Raw genomic sequence first — 22915 nt, 5'->3', positions numbered from 1 at the left:
TTAGATGGGTAAGTGATTTGCAAGTAATTAGTAGACATTATATATGGATTAGAAATCACACAGCTGATTTGTGTTAATAATAATAGCCACTAGTAGGTTTCGACTTCTGAGAGCTTCTGTATCTGTTTCTTTGCATAAATTTGGGGCATTGTGCTGAATTCTAGGTGGTGATTATTCCGTGTGGCATTACCAATGCACTTTCTGAAGAAGACAAAGAAGCGTTGATTGCAAAATGCAATGATTATCGAAGGCGGTTACTCAATGTTAACATCCGCGTTAGAGCTGATTTACGAGATAATTATTCTCCAGGTTGGAAATTCAATCACTGGGAGCTCAAGGTAAATTCCTCAGTTGTATCTTTTACCCTCAACATCTGCAATTTGAGTTTAGATTTTCCTTTGCATGTTTTTATAAAACTTGAAGTTTCTCATTACTTTCCTCTATTTTGATAGTGGGGGCTTTTTTTCTTCTTCACTTAAACTGTTGAGCACTGACACAGTTCATAGCTTTGTAATAGTTATACCTAAATTTAAAATAGTTTTGGTGGAAGCTTATTTTTATGCTGTTGGAATAAAAATGATCTTGAGCCCTTGTTTATGATTTCCCTCACGTAGCTGGTATACTAAAATGTTTATGCCAGGAGTTCATACAATAAATAAGTTATTTACATAGACCACCAGAATAACGGAGCATGGACATCACTTAGCTGTCTTTGTTATAGCTAATAGTGAAACATCTGAGATTAATTTTGTTCTTGAGTTTTCACACCAAGTGTTTCATACCAGTTTGTTGATTTTTATTTTATTAAAGCCAGTCTACATTCTGCTTTATTGTTTGTAATATAACTTTCATTTATTGCACATTGTCATTAATAGATTGTCTGTGCCCTTAATTTTGTTTTATAAACTTCTGGGATTTAACAATTTTTCTTACGCTGAAAGAGGGAATCTTACTGGATCTAGAAATTAGGAATCAAGACTGTGTAAACTGATATTATAGGCGATGGGATGAGAGAATGTATTGAGATTGCAGCTGCAAGCTTTCAAACTATGGAAGCTCAGCAATATTGGGATTATTAAGTATTAGGGTTCCTAAAGTTGCTAATATTTATCATCTTGTTTGTTTCAAATGGCCCCTGAGGTAAATTTCCTTTGCCAAGGAATGGTAATTATATTGATAATTGCTTCTCTTTTATGTAATATACCAGCTTCTCTACATGCTCTTCTAAACATGAATTTTTATTCCATGTCATTTCCTTTTTAATTGCACTCTTTTTTGCTTACTTATAAATAGGTATTGTGTGATGCCAGTAGCAGTTTCTCTAAAGTAATTTCTACTTAACCTGGGCTATAAAATGTTAAAGGAGAAATTTATTGCTGGGTACTAGCGGGATTAAAAAGAAAAAAACCATCCACATTCATTCCTGAATTCTTCTTTGTACCCTTTCCTCTTTTATTCATTTCTCATCCTTAAACTGACTTGGCTTTGTCTTTGTCACTCTTCTTTTAGTACCCTAGTGAGCCTACACTATGTTGGGGAGGTATGCTTAGTATGAGTTGGGTCTGCTACAGCTTCATTGTCTGTATTCCTCAGGAAAGAAAATAAAGCACCTAAGTTCTAAACTTGATGCCTCAAGTTAAAGAACATTGAGAAAGAGAGTTCACTATCTAGTGGAAGATATTAGTGGAAGGTATTAGATTAATGCCATTTTAGTTCCATTTAGTCAAATAATTTCTAAGAAAAAATATTTTAGGAGCTCTGGATTTGTATTTCTTTGACAGCGATTGACCAAAGTGTGTGAGCGATGTATACGCACATTTTGAAACTTATTCAGATTAGTAAATGAGCTGTAATATGGTTTGATTGTGAGGCCAGAACCCAGCAACTCCTGTAATTCTTTGGTACCCCTTCCTATAATATGAAAATCTAAAGGGGAAAATAATCTGAGTAAATTAACTACTTTTCTTTTCACTATGTGGAGTAAGATAATTTTGTGTTGCTGTTGAAGCAAAACACACATCTTTTACAGTTAAATTTGTAACTAGTTTTAGAAGAAAACTATCAACAAAATATTTGCCTCCTCCATGATTTGGCTTCAGATTACCTTTCCAACTTTCGCTTTTCATTATCCCCTTTCATATGCCCTTTTCTCTCTTCACAGACAGCCTGTTTTTTCCACCTCTATGTCTTTGCTTGTGCTATTTCTTCTACCTGGGTTGTAAATTTTTTTTTATCATGCAACAGTCACAAACTTACAATAAAGCAAGTCCAATACAAATAATTAATTTTTCCTGCTTGAATTACTTGAAAATAAGATGCTAACCTGATGCTCTGTCACCCTACAAATATACTCTCCTACATAATCACAGCACAACCAACATAGTACAACCAACATATTCTCCTACATAATACAACACAAGTCGGTATAGTAATGTTCATACATTACTATAGTCTAATTCTAGACCCTCATTCAGCTTTCAGGAGCTGTCTGACTAGTGTTTCTTTATAGCAGAAGGACCTAGTTCAGAACTATGTGTTGTATGTAGTTATTATGTATCTTTAGTCTCTTTCAGTCTGCAATCATTTCTCAGGTTTTCGTTGATTATCGTGATCTTGACACAACACATTTCTTATTAGCCTTTCTATTAGCTAATTCATATTTTATGGATCCATGGTTTCTAGTATTAAGCACTGGGTTACAGAATCTGCTACTAATGTTATTTGTTTTGATGCTCAAAGTGTCTCCGGTTTGACCATTATGATCCCTTAAAGCTGGCTTTTGTGTCCTTTTGACATTCTCCATCATTCTTTAAGAACTTCCTTGCTGCTTGGCACAAGATGTTGTAGGCTTATCTTGTACTTTTTCTACCCTGGCCCAGGAATTTGCCATATCTCTAAGAAGCTCTGGTTCTTTTGAGTGGAGAATGGTGTTTAGTGCTGGGTATGCTCATTGCTTTTGAGCTATCACTTCTCCCAGGCCTTCTCAGTAGATGGAGCTACTGAATATGTATATATATGTAGATGTCCATACACACATACAGATACATGTACACTTTTACCACCGTATTTCCATGTCTATTTATATATGTTGAAAACCAAGAGTTTATATCTATACTTTAAATTCCAATAAAAAAACCACAGGGTGAACCCGGTGCGGTGGCGCATGCCGATAATCCCAGCACCTTGGGAGGCTGAGGCAGGTGGATCACCTGAGGTCAGGATTTTGCCACCAGCCTGTCCAACATGGTGAAACCCCGTCTCTACTAAAAATACAAAAATTAGCTGGGCTTGGTTGCGGCTATCTGTAGTCCCAGCTACTCAGGAGGCTGAGGCAGGAGAATCGCTTGTACCTGGAAGGCGGAGGTTGCAGTGAGCCCAGATTGCACCATTGCACTCCTGCCTGGGCGACAAGAGTGAAGCTCCGTCTCAGGAAAAACAACAACAACAGCAGCAACAAAAACCACCACAGGATGCATTCTAGTTTTTCTCCATTTTGTGCTCGTAATTCCCTTTTCTGACAATGAAAAACCTAGCTCTAATTATCCTTTTTTTTTTTTTTTTTTTTGAGACGGAGTCTCGTTCTGTCCCCCAGGCTGGAGTGCAGTGGCCAGATCTCAGCTCACTGCAAGCTCCGCCTCCCGGGTTCACGCCATTCTCCTGCCCAGCCTCCCGAGTAGCTGGGACTACAGGCGCCCGCCACCTCGCCTGGCTAGTTTTTTGTATTTTTTAGTAGAGACGGGGTTTCACCGTGTTAGCCAGGATGGTCTCGATCTCCTGACTTCGTGATCCGCCCGTCTCGGCCTCCCAAAGTGCTGGGATTACAGGCTTGAGCCACCGCGCCCGGCCTTCTAATTATCCTTAGTACATGAATTTATTAGATTAGTCACCCTGTATGCCACCAATCTCTCATTGCCATTGCCACCCACTCCTCTGTATGAATGTGCTCCTTATCCTTCATGTGCTCTGTCACTCTATACAAGGTTGTTCTCATGCGCAGATGCCCTCTCGCCTGACTCAGGCTCAGACACCCTGCTGTGGGCTACCAATGGCTCTCTCCTTTTTCGGTGTAGGGTCCAGTCCTATTGCATTTTGCTGTCATGTCCTTTTAGTTTTCTTTAATCAGAAGTAGTTCCTCAGACTTTCATTGTCATTTATGACATAGGCATTTTTGTAACTATAGGTCACTTATTTTATAGAATGTTCTTTAATTATGATGAATAATTTCCTTATTAATTTTTATCTTCTCCAGTAACTTTTCTTCTCTTCCAGCTGAGGAATATTCTCTCACTGCTGACTTTCTTATTAGTTTTTGTTGTTTATATGTGTGCCTTATTTACCCTACAAAGCATGAAGCTTCTTGAGGACAAGATGTATTTCTTATTCATCTTTTAAATCTCATTGCACTTAGCACTGTATCTTACAAATGCATGTAATACATCCAGTATAATATATTGGATAAATAAACTAAAGCAATAAAATAACGTCATATTTAGCATACAACAGTTTGTTCCATTGTGTGTGTGTGTGTGTTTTTTTTTTTTTTTAAATCTCATTTTGTAAAATAAGTCTTCCCTCGGGGTAAATAAGGACTTCTAGAGTAATATTTAAAATTTTTCCTATAGCATTTTTTGGGTGTACCACCCGGCATCTAAATTGTATATGGAAGCACCTAACTTAGGAAAATCCCATTAATTTTAGAGGATTATTCATTCAAAAAAAATTATTTAAAATCTACTATTTATCAAATAAGGTTCTGGGCCTGAAAAATGTGGTGTTTCCCTAATCCTTTAAGGATTTTAATCCCCTTACAGGATACACATTCACAAGATTGAACATTCCCAAGTCTTAAACTTGCATACAGTCCATGCTTAAGTTGCTTTGGAAAAACCAAAGAGTATAGGGGAGTGGTTCTTAAACTGGAGTCCTAGGACCAGCAGTGTCAGCATCACTTGGAAACTTGTTAGAAATATAAACTCTTGGCCAAGTACAGTGGCTCACATCTATAATCCCAGCAATTTGGGAGGCTGAGGCGGGCAGATCATTTGAGGTCAGGTGTTCAACACCAGCCTGGTCAACATGGTGAAGCCTCGTGTCTACTAAAAATACAAAAATTAGCCAGGCATAGTGGTAGGTGCCTGTAATCCCAGCTACTCAGGAGGCTGAGGCATGAGAATCAATTGATCTTGGGAGGCAGAGGTTATAGTGAGCCAAGATCATGCCACTGCACTCTAGTCAACAGAGTGAGACTCTGTCTTCAAACAAACAAAAAAACAAATTCTCAGGTCCCGTCCCCAACCTACTCTAATAAAAGACTCTGGAGGCGGGACCCTGAAATCTGGGCATTAACAATCCTTCCAGGTGATCATAATGCATGCTAAAGATAGAGTATCCAGAATGAGGACTTTTCAACCAGAGAATACCACCGTGTCAGGAATGAGTCAAAAATGTGTCATGGTACTGATCCCCTCAGTGGCTTGTAGCCTCAAAAAGTCTTTGTTTAACCCCATTCCTGTGCAAATAAATTTTCTGGATGCTATTTTGTAAAAGTTGGGAATGCTGATCTAGAAACTACTCTCTCTGTTTCTCCATGAAGAACTTCCTTAGCTCAGAACCACTAGGGCAGTAGATTTTTTGTGTTAGGTTTATACCTTCTTACTAGAGTAGGTTTTTATAGTATCTCAGCAGTATTACCTGTTTTTTTGTGTTTTTTTTTTCTTGTTTTTTTGGCTTTGCCTTTGTTTTTTGGGTTTTTTATAATTTGTTGTAGATAGGCCATGAATTACATCTGTATATTCAACTGGAGACATTCATATATCATTTTAACTGCCTTTTTTTATCTTATAGGGAGTTCCCATTAGACTTGAAGTTGGGCCACGTGATATGAAGAGCTGTCAGTTTGTAGCTGTCAGACGAGATACTGGAGAAAAGCTGACAGTTGCTGAAAATGAGGCAGAGACTAAACTCCAAGCTATTTTGGAAGACATCCATGTCACCCTTTTCACAAGGTAGTTTCTTAAAATTGCTTATGTCTCTCTCTCCAAATCTTCCACCACCTTTGAGATCTTTACCAAGGAATTTCTGGGGTTGTCCCAGTTGGAAGCATTTGTTCTCTCTCTCTGAACCCTCATACTACTTAATTCACCACTCTCTGGGTTTTTTACTTGTATTATGGTTATTTTTCTAAGTGCCATCTGCTTCCTACTAGGTTTGCAACAATGAAGTTTCTGTCCCCCGGACTAATTTGGGTTAATTTAGATCTAGGCTTTTATGAGATATAAATTCAAGGGCTTCAGATATTGACTGTCATCTGCTGGGTACACATTCGCAGCACCTGGGAAGCTTTAGTAACTACCAGTGCCTTCCTAGAGATACTAATTTAATTGGACTGGAGAGGACCTGGAAACTATACTTTTAAAAGCTCCCCCAGGGGATTATAATATAGCCAAGGCTGAGAACCTCCTGACTAGGATTGGGAATGAGGGATAGAGGAAGGCCTTAGGGCCACCCTCACCTATGGAGAGAGTCTTTTAGAATCACAGATCTCAAGGCAATCAAGGCAGAGGCACCAGAAGAGAGGGTAATGCCTGCATCTTATATGAGGGCACTTATATATTGATGTAAGATATATATATATATATCTTTTATATATATTTCCTCTGAATCTGGAAATATTTAAGACCAGGGAGGTTTAAAAAATAACACAGACTCCCATAGGTAATGTGTTAATGCCAGGAAAAGAATGTCGGTCATTAGAGATTTAACAGCAGTAACAAAAGTTATGATCACCTGTTGTGTGCTTAACAAATTTCCCATGCATTTAAGGCTCACAATAGTGCAATGATAAGGTAACTCTGATATACTGATGGTCACTGTGAGTGACAGACTTGAGATTAAAATTGAGTCCTTCTGACTTCCAGGTTATCTTTTCATTAAATTATGCTTATGTGTTTCATAAAACTTCGTCATATTTGTGAGAACAATTATGTATTGTTTTCTAATTTTGTTTGGTAGGGCTTCTGAAGACCTTAAGACTCATATGGTTGTGGCTAATACAATGGAAGACTTTCAGAAGATACTAGATTCTGGAAAGGTCAGAGACTTCTGAAATAAAAATATTTCAGTAAATTGTAGTTTAAGACTCATTGAATTTATGCATGGTATTAATACCTTTAAAGCCAATCACATAAAAAGATAGTACATTACTCAACATTTATATATATGTATAAATATATAATCTATATAGTCTTTGTTTTATACTTATATGTCATATATAAATATAGTGTGTGTGTGTGTGTATATATATATATATAGTCTTTGTTTTCTACTGGCTTTTCTAAAGCATTACAACATTATACCATTTTGGGGTAATACTCGTGAACGGATTATGTAAGTTTTTTCCCCATGTTTGATATGCTACTTTCTAAAGAACATTGATTCTGTATGTCTCCTTATTTCTTCATTATTGAAAATCTCAGTTTCTTGTAAGTTCCTAAAGTAACCATTGTTCTAGCTTTAGAGCTGTCATATGCGGCTGCCTAAAGCAAGATGAAAAGTCAGTTTCTTTCCATTCCCTGAGTGTACATACTCAGCTCTCAATTGATTGAACTTTCTGAATAATGAGAAGAAAAGTGTTGCTTATTCTAAGCCTGTTTTTCATAATGAGGGGCTCTCTGGCTCCTTAGAACTCCATAGACTTTCCTAATTAGGTAGTTAATGGCTCTTTAAGATTTAATTGGCTTTATATATTGGGTATGTGCAGTTGTTTCGAGCTGAAACTTTAAATTTTCATAAAGAAGAATTTCAGTTTTGCAAAGTTATTTAATTATTGGAATGAATCACTTATGGTCTTTAGTATTCTGGTATACATGTTTCAATACAACCAATCCTGTGTCCTCAGGTTACAAGTGAGAAAACCATGGGCCAGTGTCTAAATGAATACCCCAAACTCTACAGAATTTAGATCCCTCTTCTGACTAGGTTTAAAGCATTTTTCTCTGTATCTTTTTTTATGTTTTAAATCCATGCTGAGAAGGAGCATGAATTTATGTAAAGCTTTAATTTTTATGGTCATAACGTATTAATATGTCTCTTATTTCTTAAACTGGGAAAATTAATCTCTGGCTTTCATTTTACTATTCTGTAAAATGAGTACAAAATAGATATCGAAATCCTCTTTAGATCTATAATTCTTCAGTATTTAGCCTTCTATCCTTATTGGGTTATTGCTTTTGTAATTTTTTCACCTTTCTGGGTTCTGTAATTTTTCACTTGACTCAAACTTCCTTTTTTTTTTTTTTTGCTATGGGGTCTTGCTTTGTTGCCCAGACTGGAGTACAGTGGTGTAAGATCTTGGCTCACTGCAACCTCCATCTCCCAAGCTCAAGCGATTTCCTGCCTCAACCTTCTGCATGACTGGGATTTCAGGCGCCTGCCACGACACCCAGCTAATTTTTGTATTTTTAGTAGAGATGGGGTTTTGCCATTTTGGTCAGGCTGGTCTTGAACTCCGACCTCAAGTGACCCATCTGCCTTGGCCTCCCAAAGTGCTGGGATTACAGGCGTGAGCCACCGCGCCTGGCCTCAAACTTCCTACTTTTAATAGAAGGCTAGACAGTGGGTAGCCATCCGTAGCACTGTGTTTTTTCTTTCACTCTAATTTATGATTTTTTTGTTCTATTATTGAATTTAAAATTTTCCTTTATTGTAGAAATACTGTAGTCATGTTTGAGCAGTCTATTAAAGACATTGCATAAGAGTTAATAAATCAGTAGAGTAACTATCAGTTAAAACATGGCTTTCAAAGAAATGAATGCCAGCAGGTATTGCTGGAATCATGTCTTTTATTCTAATATTGGATAAATTACTGTAGAGATTTCAATAACTATTCTGAAGTAGAAGCTGTGGTATTTTAGCTCTATGTCCAAAGAACACAGGACCAGAAAACAAATTTTTGTTTCTTTTATTCAGTAGGCAGTTCCATCCCCCTTTTCACCTTATGTTGGTCAGCTTAGTAGATGTATTGATTGACCATCAAGCAGCCTTTGAGGTTGTTGTAAATAAAATTGTATCTGCTAGGAGGGGAGAAGGAAGAAGAGATCTTTGGAACTTAAATGTAGGGGAAAGTTTGGATCTTTCTACTTTTCTTTATTGGTATAAATGAAAAATTATATCTGATTTTACTAGGACTTGATTTTAGTACATTTTGCCAAGGGAGAATCTTAATTCAATGAAAAATAAATGCTATGTGTATATAATATTTATTGTTTACTACTGCCATCCCTTACTAATCTCTTGTATTTGTGATTTTTGAGTATTGCCATTTCTTGTTATTGACATTTTCTAAGGAATTTGAGATATTACATGTTACAAAAGATTGTGTCTTTTTTATTCTTTTTTATTAATCCGTTTTTTTTTTGAGACGAGGTCTCATTATGTTGGCTGGGCTGGACTCCCAACTCCTGAGCTGCAGTGATTCTCTCATGTTAGTCTCTGGAGTAGCTAGGACTACAGTCATGCACCATCACACTGACTATGTCTGTGTTTCTTTGTTATGTTTTTGTTTTGAGACGGAGTCTCGCTGTGTCACCCAGGCTGCCAGGCTGGAGTGCAGTGGCATGATCTCGGCTCACTGCAACCTCCGCCTCCTAGGTTCAAGCGATTCTCCTGCCTCAGCCTCCCAAGCAGCTGGGACTACAGGCACGTGCCACCACGCCCAGCTAATTTTTGTATTTTTAGTAGAGACAGGGTTTCACCATATTGGCCAGGCTGGTCTCGAACTCCTGACCTCAGGCAATCCACCCACCTCGGCCTCCCAAAGTGCTGGGATTATAGGCGTGAGCCACTGCACCAGGCCTTGTTTGGTCTTTTTAAAAAGCCAGGCACTGTGTGGTGCCTACCTGAAAATTTACCACCTCTTTATTGTGTTAACCCAGATTACCAAAAAGACAGTTCATCAACTTTGGGAATTAGGCTAATACATTTTACTGAAGGAGCATAAGTTACCTAGATAATGAACGCTTCATCACCCTGCATTAATGTTCACCTAATGAATTACTTGTTTTTCTGTAATTTCCTAGTCCCTATTTACTTCTAAGAGATGTCTTTTGAAACATGTTAAACGAAATCCCAAGTGCAAGGAAGGGTTTGCAGGAGGAACTCGAGTATGGACTATGTGGCTGGGAATAGTTGATGAGAAGCTGCTGAGGAAGCTGGAAGCATGTTGCTGTTACTGCTGATGTCTCTTGGGTCTCCATTTTCATAGGTCTCTAGGTTTTCAGCTGCTTCACACTGTATTTCTAATATGTGGAGATATTCACAACTTTGCTATTCCCCTCATTAACGCTCCAGGAATATTTTGTAGGGCTACTACATAATTGTCATTGCAGATAAACCTCATTTTGAAGTAGACATGCTTTAAAAATTAGCATTCACAACTAGGAGAAATTTTAATATTTGTTGGCCAGATCCAGTGGCTCACGCCTGTAATCCCAGCACTTTGGGAGGCCGAGGCAGGCAGACTGCTTGAGGCCAGGAGTTTGAGACCAACCTGGCCAGCATGGAGAAGCCCCATCTCTACTAAAATTACAAAAATTAGCTGGGCATGGTGGCACATGCCTGTAATTCCAGATACGCTGGGAGGCTGGGGCACGAGAATTGCTTGAACTCAAGAGGCAGAGGTTGCAATGAGCCAAGATTGTGCCACTGTACTCCATCCTGGGTGACAGAGTGAGACTGTGTCTCAAAAAAAATTTTTGTTTTAATACTTGTCTAGTGTAACATCCACATTTTATTTAAAGAAAACCCAGAGCTAGAGATTTTCAAACACGTAGTGACTTTAAAAATTAAAATCCCAAGTATCTTGATTCGGCCTTTGTTTTACGTAGTCTAAGAAAGAAAAATTAAAAGGTTTTTTTTTTTTTTCCCTTACACAAAATTATTTTTGGACTTTAAAAATGATCCACTTACCTTTATAACATGTTAGGAACATTGTGGCATAAAGTGAAGTTTGCCTGATTGTTAATTGTTATTGTTAACAACACGTTAAAAATCAGTTTGCTATTTTTGATGTTCCTTTTATCCTCCTCATAACCATTTAGATAGGTGGAGCAGGTGTAGTCCAGGTTTGAAATGAGGGAGATATAACTGGAGTTCAAGTTCTTTTGAGCCACTGTGTTGTAGCCCAGTTTATGGGGAGATTTGAGGGTACTGCAAAGATGTCTTTGTTGTGTCTTGTTGTGCTGTGAGCGTGGCTTTTGGAGAGTGGAAAAACATTTTTTCCTCTCTTTTATAACTGAGCAAAGTTCCTCGCAGGTTTGCAGAGGTATCATGGCCTGAAAAAAGACTGGGAGACCTATCCTTTTTGCTTGCAAGTTTAATATAGAACTCAAATGTTCCTTCTACAGAATAGAATTGAAGGAGTTATAAATACTGAATACTTCTCCTTTTCATAATTAGATTGTTCAGATTCCATTCTGTGGGGAAATTGACTGTGAGGACTGGATCAAAAAGACCACTGCCAGGTAAACCTAATTAACTGGTAAAACTTTATTGCAATGGAAAGGAATAGCAATGTGCACCATAAATGAATGGAATTCTTATTTGTTGTTAATTTCAGGGATCAAGATCTTGAACCTGGTGCTCCATCCATGGGAGCTAAAAGCCTTTGCATCCCCTTCAAACCACTCTGTGAACTGCAGCCTGGAGCCAAATGTGTCTGTGGCAAGAACCCTGCCAAGTTCTACACCTTATTTGGTCGCAGCTACTGAGGGATGAACAAAACCCCCCTCTTCAACTCCCCTCACTTTTTAAAACATTGAAATTAGTATCTTCTCAGATACAGACCGTTTTATGATTTTTTTAAAAAGTAAAAGTTCTAAAATGAAGTCACACGAGACAATTATTCTTATGCCTAAGTTAACAGTGGATAAAATACTTTTCGGTAAACAACCCCAGTAATAAATATCATGAACTAATATGGTTTTTGTATTCATTTGTTTCTGCAATGCCTGCATTATGTACTACGAAGAAATTTCTACAAAGGGATGAAGACAATTGAAAGCCAGATATCTGTTGTTGATCTAAGCACTCCCAACACGTCTCAGACCCTGAACCGCCGGTTACACCCTACGTTGATAGGTCTTGAAGCACTTTCTTTCCATAGCTCCTAATACAGAATCTGAAATTGCCCTGAATCTTTCTGTTTAAAAAACAAAGCAAACCCACAAATGGAAAAAGCAACAATAAGAAAGATTTCCCTTGAACTTCTCTCTTTCTCTAGTTACTATCAGGTCTTTGAAGTAAGGGTTACAGTTTCTGTCTGAAAGAGTGATAAACCCTCCTCCCTTCTATGTTTTACTTTCTACTTTTCCTCACCCTTCTGCCCCCACCGTAGCACTGTTTTCACTGAAATCATGAAGGATACTCCTGAGCATAGCTCATGTTGACTTCTTAGTTTCATGTCTTACCATATCACTCTGTTGCATTTGATACTTTTTTTTTTTCTTTTAATTATTCCTATGACCTGCCCTCCTACATCTCTGACCCTTTTTAGTTCCAAGTTTTTCACTGACTTTTCTTCCTTGGTATGCCTCTTCCACATTGGTTTACTAAACTTCCATATTTGGCTGTCTTCTCGTACCTAATCAGCCTCATCTAATCCCACAGTTCCAAATAGCATTAATAGACTAATGACTCCAATATTTTTATCTGTAGGTCTGAGTTCTAGACCTATTCCAACTGCATACTGAATTCTCTTGAGTGTCCCATCAGCCATTCAGGTCAACATGTCCCAAAAACCTCATTTCACCCTTTACCCCCAGACCCCCTCCTACAGTATTTCCTGCCTGGAAGATTAGCATTGCCAAAATGTTCCTCATAACCCAAACCAGAAACCTGGGATCCCCCCTGGGCAGTCCCTCCAACACCATCATCCATACTCACTCGGCCAGCAGAACATGTTATTATCTCTCATTCTTCCTGAGTCTTCCCTTCCAAAAACCTGTGGATTGCCTGCAGGCCTTGGTACCTCTTGTGCTGATTACTGCAATGGACTCCAGTCTCATCACAAGTCCACTCCAAATTTTCACAGTGGTGTTTTTCTTTTTCCTAACAGTTTATTAAGAATTTTTTCTTCCCCTTAACACCCCTTTGTGGTTCACCATCACTTAAAAGATTAAACTAGCCCATCTAGTTTCCTTTTCAATCCAGCAAAGTCCTTTGCAGCCTAACAATTTGGGGTTTCCTGTAAACAACGTACTATTTCCTGCCTGTGCCCTTTGCTGGGAAAATGCCTTTCCTCCCCCATTTCTAGTCCAGTTGGTCAATCTTTTACCAATATTTCCAGTCCACTTGGTAAATCTCTTCCAATATGCTTTTACACTTGGTAGTGATAAATACACAGTATAGGAAAATGCATCAGAAAGGACTTGCATTTTGAGCTGTGCTTTGAAGGATGAGTACAATTTCAATAGGTAGAGGAAGGAGGAAGGACATTCCAGGTAGAGGGAACAAGAGATGCAAAAGAACAAAAGTACAAACTGTATAAGAACATAAGAACTGTTCTTAATATTGGTAGGAAATTGTCAGTTGAAAGCAAACTAAATAGCATGCTTTCAAGACTCATGTCTTGAGTATGTATATTCATATACCTAAGTTAGTGAAATTGATTTCAGTTGACTGAAATATATATAGTCACATTTTTGTACTCAGAATCATAATTTTGTATTCCTTTATGGCAGTTCAGAATGCTTTGCCTTCTTAGTGTCTACGTAAACTGCCTAAGTTCATTTATAAAATGGAGAAAAGTCTAACAGCTATCTCAGTTACTCTGCCTCATAGAGGAAGGCAGTTAATGCCCAGCACAGAATAAATAGCTGTTGGTTATGACCATTATGTAGGGTCAACTGGAAGTTGCTTCTAATATATAATTCTAGTTGTAGTAGTTACTTTAGCTGCTAATTGTTTTTCTGCAAACCAACATAAATGCTTTTAGGGGACAAGGCTTTTTTGTTTTAACCAGTCCATGATAAAAGCCTGAAAAGTATATTAGAGATTATTCACATTTTTCCCTGTAGCCACTGGCCATTTTGGAGGAGGTGGCCATCTCTGGTGCAAAGAAATCCTTAGTATTACGTTTTGCAACTTCAGATGAGTAGCACTAACCACAGAAAAGCTTGAAGTTTGCTGCTTTAAAGGAAGTCACTATTTAAAGAAACTCTACATTAAGTACTTTTGTTAAGCAGGGAATCCTTTACCCAAAATGTACCTCTGGCAAATTGGCTTTTTTTCATAAGTTGAGGTTCAGCTAAAATATCAAAATATTTTCTTGGATGTCTGTGCTTTTCAAAAGAGTGCATGAACCTGAATGAAATGAACACAATTTTATTTGCAAGTGACAGCTGTAAACTAGATGTATGACTGATAGTTTGTGATTATATGCCTTGTGTTCCTTGCAGCAAAAAGAAAGCAGGTCAAGGCATATTTACTACTGACTCCATTCACTGGGGCTAGTGTACTACATTACATCTTAGCAATTTCTAGTTCATCCATGAGAGTGTGTTTAATACAGTTTTTCATTATGCCAGTAAATCACATGAATCCTTAATGAGAATTGGACAATAATGGTTGGCTTGCCAGTGAAGAGGATTTAAGTCTTGAGAATAGCAGCATCAGAACATTCATAAAGCAAGCAAGGAGGAAGGCATTTTGAATGGAGAGTGGACAGATTACCCTATTTACATCTGACTCTAGTTATTAGTTATCTGCCATATAACCGTGGTGTTCAGGGGTTGCCAGTACCGTCAAAAAGTTGGGGGAAGTAGCTACCACTACCCTGTTATTTTCAAACATAACTTTGGTCCTTTGCTTCTCACTTTTACTATGTCTAGAAAGTGCTAGCCATTTAACAAATTTGAGTGCCTGCTCTGTGCACAGTGCCAGAGGACACAGTGGTGAGTAAAGTGGCTGTATCTCCTTGCAGTAGTTCTGTGTGAGATGCCAAATTAGGCAGTCACTCGGTGGAAAGTGAGATGGGGCACTGAATTGGGCTAAGTGTTGTCAGTAAGAGGCCATAGTCTGGGTGACCCTGACTAAGAGGGTCTTATTATCTAATCATGAGATTATCCCCGTCACCGGTGGCAACATGCCGAGAACTTTGTAGTTGAGGTAATGCCTGGAAAATTACTCTGCCACACCGTCAGGCTTAAAATAACAGGTAGAACCATATTCATCTTGTGGTCAGTAGGCAATTTTAAACCAATGTCTTTGTTCAATTTTACTGGAAAATGTATGAGTTTGGAACATCAATAGTACTGAAATGATATAAATATTTTATTAATATTTAAAAAGCATCATGTAATAAGGATATTTCAAAATATATTTGAAGTATGTCACCAAAACCAAATTTTGTGATGAAATACCTGTTGATGAGGAGATTGAGGGATACAGGAACTGGTGATGATGATAATATCAGTATTACTTTATATGTGGGTAAATATGTAATTGTACCATATTTCCCTGATTCATTCTCTCACTCTTCTAGACAATTATTTCATACCTTTCTCTCCTCAAATACAAATGCTTCCTTTTTCTGACTTTCAGTTGATCATCTTGAATTCTTTCACTGAGATGACAGAGGCAATAAGGATAGAACATCTGGGACCTCCCACCACATCTACCTACCTACTCATGTCTATACATTTCACTTTCTCTGCTGTTTCAGGTGAACTGTCTGTTCTCAGAATGGATGCCAGCCCCTCTACGTGTGCACTAAATCTCATCCCCTCTTGCTTCTCAGTCGTGGCACATCAGCATTTCTCCCCTATATATCATCAGGTTTTCTTTCTCTCCTGGTTCTTTCCATCAGCTTACAAACATGCTGTTATTTTTCCCAGCCTAAAAATACCCTTTCTTGTCTCCACATCCCTTTTAGTGTAGAGCAAAACTCATTGAAAGGATTATCTGTACTTGCCAGCTCCAATTTCTCTTCTCCATTCTCTTGAGCCCCCGTCTCATTTACCCTCAGCACTCCCCTGAAACCACTCTTGTGAAGATCACCCATGGCCTCCATAATGTGCAATCCCATTGGCATTTCCAGCCCTCATTTTGTTTTTGCCCTCTCAGCACTTGACTCGGCTGATTCTCCCTCCTCTTTGAAACACATTCTTCCTTGGCCTTCAAAACACTATACTCTCCTATTTTTTCTTTTCTCTCTCTAGTCCTTCCTTCTCACCTCTTCATACTTTCTTCTCTTCACGTTTTCTTGGTGGCCTCATCCAGTCTTGTGGCTTTTAATATTATCAATTATCAACTCCCGAGTTCACCCTCCCCTGAACTGCAGGCTTGTTCAACTCCCAACTAGCATTTCAACTTGGATATCTAATAAATACCCCAAACTTAACATCATTTCCACCCCTCACTCCATGCTGCTCCTGCAACAGTCAACTTCATCTTATCTTCATCTCAGTTGCAACATCACTCTTCCAGGTCAAAACCCTAGTGCCATCTTTGTTGTTGTTGTTTTGGAGACAGAGTCTTACTCTGTTGCCGCCAGGCTGGAGTGCAGTGGTGTGATCTCGGCTCACTGCAACCTCCATATTCCGAATTCAACCAATTCTTGTGCCTCAGCCTCCCGAGTAGCTGGGACTACAGAGGTACAACCATGCCCGGCTAATTTTTCCATTTTTTGTAGAGATAGGGGTTTCACCATGATGCCCAGGCTGGTCTCAAACTCCTGGGCTCAAGCTATCCAACCACCTTGACCTCCCAAAGTGCTGGGATTACAGGCATGAGCCACTGTGCCCAGCCCCTAGTGCCGTCTTGACTATTGCCTCTCTCATACCTTACGTTTAATTACTCAGCACATGCTGTTGACTCTAACTTCAAAATCTCCTGGATACCAGCCAGCTTCATGTGTGTGTGACCTGAGCAGTTGCACCAGGCTCTGTGTCTGGTTTAGTGCTCTGCTGTTGCTGTCTTGAAATTATTAATAATTAAAAAAAATTGGAGTATGGTAAAATACATATGACACAACATTTACTGTCATAACCATTTTTAAGTGTATAGTTCAGTAGTGTTAAGTATATCCACAAAGTTGTACAACCAGTCTCATCTTTTTTTATCCTTGCAAAACCGAAACTCTGTACCCATTAAACAACTGCCCCGTGTCAGCTTCCCTTCAGCCCCTGGCAACCATCATTCTCCCTTCCATTTTTGTGAATTTGGACTTGACTGTAGATACCTCATACAAGTGGACTCACACAATATTTGTCTTTTTGTGGCTCGTTTATTTTACCTAGCAAATGTCCTCAAGGTTTATCTATGTTTTAGCATGTATTGGAATTCTTCCTTTTAAGGTGGAATAATATGTCCTTGTATGTATATGACCTCGTTAAAAAAATTCTTTCATCTGTTGATGGACACTTGGATTGCTTCTGCTTTTTGCTATTGTGAGTGATGCTATGAACATGGGGTACACATACGTCTTCAGGGCCCTGCTGTCAAATCTTTTCAAGTTTTTATACTCAGAAGTGGAATTGCTGAATCATATGACAATTCTATTTTTAAGTTTTAGGGAACTGCTATATTGTTTTCCATAGTGGTTGCACCATTTTATTTATTTATTTATTTATTTATTTATTTATTTATTTATTTATTTATTTTAAGAGAAACCACTCAGACTTCATCCTCTCCCTCTTACTCTCTCAGAGGAAGAGAGGAACAATCATCAATGGCAAATAGCAGTTGCAGTGAAGCAACGCCAAGAGCCAACTTCACGCTCAGGAGAGAATACTGAACCTCCTCCTTGTGGATTCTGGGGCTGCGCCATTTAAAAACTCTTCTTCTTCCTTTTTTGGGGGCGGGGGCAGGCGGATAAAGTCTTTCTCTGTTACCCAGGCTGGAGTTTAGTGGCACAATCATAGCTCACTGCAGCCTCAAACTTTTGGGCTCAAGCAATCCTCCCCCCTACTTGTCTGCTAAGTAACTGGGACAACAGGGAGCATGCCACCATGCCTGGCTAATTAATTTTTTTTTTTTTTTTTTTGTAGATGCAGACCCTTGCTATGTTGCCCAGACTGATCTTGAACTCTGGGCCTCAAGCGATCTTCCCACTTTGGCTTCCCAAAATGTTGGGGTTACAGATGCACACCATCAAGCCTGGCTTAAAAATTCTTGATAATTGGCTGGGCATGGTGGCTTACCCCTGTAATCACAGCACTTTGAGAAGCCAAGGCAGGCAGATCACTTGAGGCCAGGAGTTCCAGACCAGCCTGGGCAACATGGTGGAACCCTGTGTCTGCTAAAAATACAAAAATTAGCTGGGCGTGGTGTCTTATGCTTGTAGTTCCAGCTACTTGGGAGGCTGAGGCACAAGAATCACTTGAAACCAGGAGGTGGAGGTTGCAGTGAGCAGAGACTGTTCCACTGCACTCCAGACTGGGTGATAGAGCATGACTATCTCAAAAAAATAAAAAATTATTGATAATTTTTGAACAAGGGAACCTGCTGTTTTGTTTTACAGTAGAATGCATGAATTATGTAGCCAGTCCTGCCTTGGTGTTTCCACTTTACACCTAGTCTAAACCACAATCTCATCTAGATTATTGCAGGAGCCTCCTAACTGGTCTCTCTGCTTTCATGTAATCTCAGACACATCCAGTGGTTCCCTTAAAACATATACAGGACCTCCTCATTCTTCTGCTCAATATTCTTCCATCTCAGGGCCCCACATGATCTGCCCCTGCTCCATCACCTCTCTGGCTTCTTCTCTTTCTCCTCCCCCTCGTTACTCCTCTCCAGCCCTGCTGACCTCTTTAGTGTCCCTTGAATTCCCATGCTCCTTGTTCCTTCTGCCCAGAAAGATCTTCCTTCAGATGTCTGTGTGGTTTAGTTTCTTACCTCCTTCACATCTTTATTCGAAGAACATCTTAGTAAATTCTTCCCTGACCATTTTATTTAAAATTACAATCCATACCTATGCTGACACTCTTTCCCCTGCTTTATGTGTCTTCATCATACTTATCACCATTTTAATATTCAATACATTTCATAATTCAGTTTGTTAGTCATTTATCTCCCCCCACCAATCACTAGAATACAAGCTTCATAAGGGCAGAGATTTTTGCCTGTTTTGTTGATTGCTGTCTCTTTGGAGCCTAGAACTCTGTCCAGCATGTCGGCACTCAGTATTTGTGGCATGAATGGATGAATGAGCTAGTCTTAGAGCAATAATCTTCACAATGTGGTTGTATTGGAAGTCTAACTGTCAGAATATTAACTGAGTTGGAGATAATTTATGTGATACTATGGGAACTGTTAGGGCTACTGTCTAAATTGTCAGGTTTTAGTCAAAGACTATTAGCCACTGTTCTCCAGAGAAACAGAACCAATGAGACTGTGTATGCAAGGTACACAGATAGTTATATGTGTGTATATATATAGAGAGAGAGATAGAGAGAGAGAGGTATTATAAACAATTAGTTCACATGATTAAAAGGCTAAGAAGTCCCAAGATTGATGGTGAATCAGTAGGCAACAGACCCAGGAGAGCCGACGGTATAGCCCAAATCAAAGACCCACATACTCAAGACCCAGAGAGAGTCCATGTTTCAGTTTCAGTCTGAAGGCAGGAAAAAACAAACATCCCAGGCTGGAGGCAGTCAGGCAGGAAGAGCTACCTCTTAGCGTTTTCATTCTATTCAGGCTTCGACTGATCGGAGGAGGCCCACCCACATTAGTGAGGGCAATCTCCTTCATTCACTCTGCTGGCCCAACTGTTAATTTCATCCAGAAACACACTCACAGACAAAGCCAGAAAGTCTTGCATGTCATTGACCAAATGACCAGTTAAGTTGACATATAAAATTAACATCACATTCGGGAGAAAAAGAGATTATAGTATCACTCTGTTTCTTTAAAAGATTGCCAATAGGCTGCTCACAACAATAGAGGCCACTGCTGTTTCAGTCATTTAGAAACTGATAGGCCTTTAAGGGCTATGAGTGTTTGACACATAAGATTTTTTAAAGATAAAAACAAAAACTTCCTTGTGTAAGTGAAATCATTATTACTTGTCTGTCTTCCTGGAAACTAACTGGAATTACATCTTCAGCTCTTCCAGTTTACAGGTTTCCTGAATATGAGGAATATTTATTTTGTCTTACAGAGAATGTTTGGAAGTAGGGTACTTGTTTATTCCAGGTCAGTGGGCGGAGCAGTGGAAAAATCACCCTGGCTTCACTTTTAGCTTTCACTTGCTATAGGTCTGCTCTCTGGGTTAGTGACCGCTAGAATATTCCCTGTTTCACACAGTAAATGACATTAAAAACTGCACGCCAGGTGGACAAGATGTAATTGCTTATGTCGAATGACTTGCTTCACCTGAGCTGTTGCTGCACACACGGAGCATGGAAGCTGGAAAGGCCACAGTCACTGATGAACTACATGATTCAAGGCCACAGAAGCTCTTGATGTCTGTAATGAAACACACACACACACACACACAAGTCTCTCAAGTCCATATCTGAAGCCAGTGTCTTGTGTTTCCATAAATCCTGGCACACGTGACATCTCTTGCTTAATTGCCCTTTAAACTGTTTTATGGCTTTATAGCAACCTATAAAAGGTGATTTCCAAATATGACAAGCGCCGGAGGTCTGAAGGGAAGAGTTACCCAGGAGTTGTAATCACTGAATCTATAGCTGCTCCCCTAGCAGCTCAGCCTTCCCAAGAAAGGGAGAGGAACTGCCAGGGCACCGAGCCGCCATGGGGCGATACTCCGGAAGAAGCTTCCGTTTAATCCTCATGTGCCTCGTTAGCATCCTCCTCTTCGTGATGGAACTAGTGATCGCTTACATTGGCAACTCCCTCTCCTTGGCCTCTGATGCTTTTGCCGTCCTTTCCCACTTACTGTCCATGATCATAGGTTTTTTTGGTGTAAGGGCCAGCAACATAAAACAGCACAAGAAGAGCACTTACGGCTTTCTTCGGGCAGATGTTGTGGGAGCATTTGGGAACACCATTTTTGCGGTGGCACTGATGTTCAGCATCCTGGTTGAAGCCATCAAAAGGTACATCAATCCCGAGAAGACAGAGGAGCCGTTACTGGTTCTCAGTGCTGGAATTATCGGTCTGTTCTTCAATATTCTTAACTATGTCATCTTCTTGGACTGCTGTTACTGCGCAGCACCCAAGTCCCAAGGAGACATGGAAGCAGGTAAATAGCTACTCAGAGGGTGGTAGTAAATTTGGTGAGAGTCCTGGCGGGTGCTGTCTGAGGGGGCCTTTATGGTACTATCCAAAGGGGCCCGAGTCTTTGAGTCAGCCTCTTGTCCCTGTAATTTTACAATCGACCTTTCTCAGAAGAGTTGCCTTTAGTTTGAGGTACCTTGTGAGGGTGGCAGCAAGTTGCTTCAATGTTGGGAGGACTTCTTGAATTTTTACTCACAGGGAATGAAAAAGTGTCTTCAGGCAGGCAGAGGGAAAGTAAAGGCACTAATGATAGCCACAGAGAGAGCAATTGGAAAGACGGTGGATGTGGCAGTCTCCTTTAAGTGATTCACTGTTGTTTACCCAGATGTGACATGGCTATGTTTGAATTAGAAAAAAATTTAATGTCTCCATAAAATATGTTTAAAGCTACTGGGCTACATAACCGACTTACACAGAGCACAGTATCAGACAATCAGGTATGCTGATTAACTGTTAGGAATATATTTGAGGAATGGTATATAAAATGGAGAGAGAAAAAAATAAAGAAGGTAGTCCAGTAAATGTGGCTATGTTTTGAAAGGAAATATTTGCATTTATTTATTGCATACATCTGTTCTGTTTGAGAAACAGGACGATTTACATGTGAATCTTTAGGAGAGACTTAAGTGTGAGTACCAAACGTACTAGATTATCTGTCAAAAGAATGGAATTAAATCTTGGAAGAGAACAATACATCTAAAAGATGCTTATTTTTTAAGATGGAATCATGTTTCTTTAATTTATTGCCACAAGAGTTGTTTGTAAGTACATATGTATCAGAAAGTTCTTATAGAAGAGAAATTTTCAGTGCTTTTTTTATAAAAGAAGTCACATAGCATGAATAGATTCAAATTATGGTTCTAGCACAGGGCAATAGTCAAGTTACTTCACCTAGCCTGTTTCCCTGCCTGTAACATGGAGTTAATAAGAACAGAGAGAAATGCTAAGTAACTTATTTAGTATTTAGTAGGCACTTGATAAATATAAATTATTTTCTAAATCACAATGCAAGCCTTTAAACTACATGATAATCCAGTATTTAATTGTAATAACTTATATGAATTTTTAAAAATTTCAAATATTTCCTTACTTGATGCTGAAGAGTTTTCTCTCAGTAGCTGGAGTATTATATAACTGAGTCTGGGGACCTCAGAGGCTAAGTTGCATTTTTTATTTGATTCCCTGTCTTTGCTACCATTATAAATTATGTCAGTTGGAGCTGATGCTTTATCCTACCTCTGTCTCAATTTTCCTATTGGTAGAACATATGTTATGAGAGTATCTGTAGGATGTGGTAAATATAAAAATAAATTAGAAACTAGAGTCTAGATTTTTATTTGAGTTAATGAATCACTGAATTTGAGCCTCATCTTTTGTAAAGAAAAATTCATTGTTAAATTGAAACTCTATGCTATGGCTACATCAATCATCATGTGAAAATTACTACCAGAGCTTCCAGATCATGAAATTCACATATTTGATATAAGACAAATATATATTTTTTATTGCTAAGTATAAATTTAAGGCAAGAGAGATGATTTCAAATGATTAGTGTTGACATTACCATTATATTTTTGATTGTTACATAACAGTTCTAATTTTGCCTTTATTCTTGACATAAAATATTTACCTGCATATAACAAAAGCAATTTAGGTAAACGGTCTGACT

The 22915-nt window shown here is 38.8% G+C and overlaps 1 protein-coding gene and 1 pseudogene across 4 annotated transcripts in view; one reads left to right on the top strand and one right to left on the bottom strand.

Moving 5' to 3' along the window:
* Positions 1-11972, top strand: part of EPRS1 (glutamyl-prolyl-tRNA synthetase 1) — an 83975-nt gene extending 72003 nt beyond the window's left edge. For all 4 annotated transcript variants that reach the window (XM_005540882.4, XM_005540881.4, XM_045397325.2 and 1 more), the window contains 5 exons: positions 165-338; positions 5845-6005; positions 7012-7090; positions 11455-11519; positions 11615-11972. In XM_005540882.4, coding sequence (XP_005540939.3) covers positions 165-338; positions 5845-6005; positions 7012-7090; positions 11455-11519; positions 11615-11765 — 630 coding nt within the window. In that variant the 3' untranslated portion in view covers positions 11766-11972. The remainder of the gene's footprint in view (positions 1-164; positions 339-5844; positions 6006-7011; positions 7091-11454; positions 11520-11614) is intronic.
* A 5693-nt stretch (positions 11973-17665) lies between these two features.
* Positions 17666-17864, bottom strand: LOC123570669 (small nucleolar RNA U3; annotated as a pseudogene).
* Positions 17865-22915: the final 5051 nt, after the last annotated feature.

This window comes from Macaca fascicularis, chromosome 1 (genome assembly GCF_037993035.2).
Source record: "Macaca fascicularis isolate 582-1 chromosome 1, T2T-MFA8v1.1".
Classification (NCBI taxonomy): Eukaryota; Metazoa; Chordata; class Mammalia; order Primates; family Cercopithecidae; genus Macaca; species Macaca fascicularis.
This window is presented reverse-complemented; position numbering and strand designations above follow the sequence as displayed.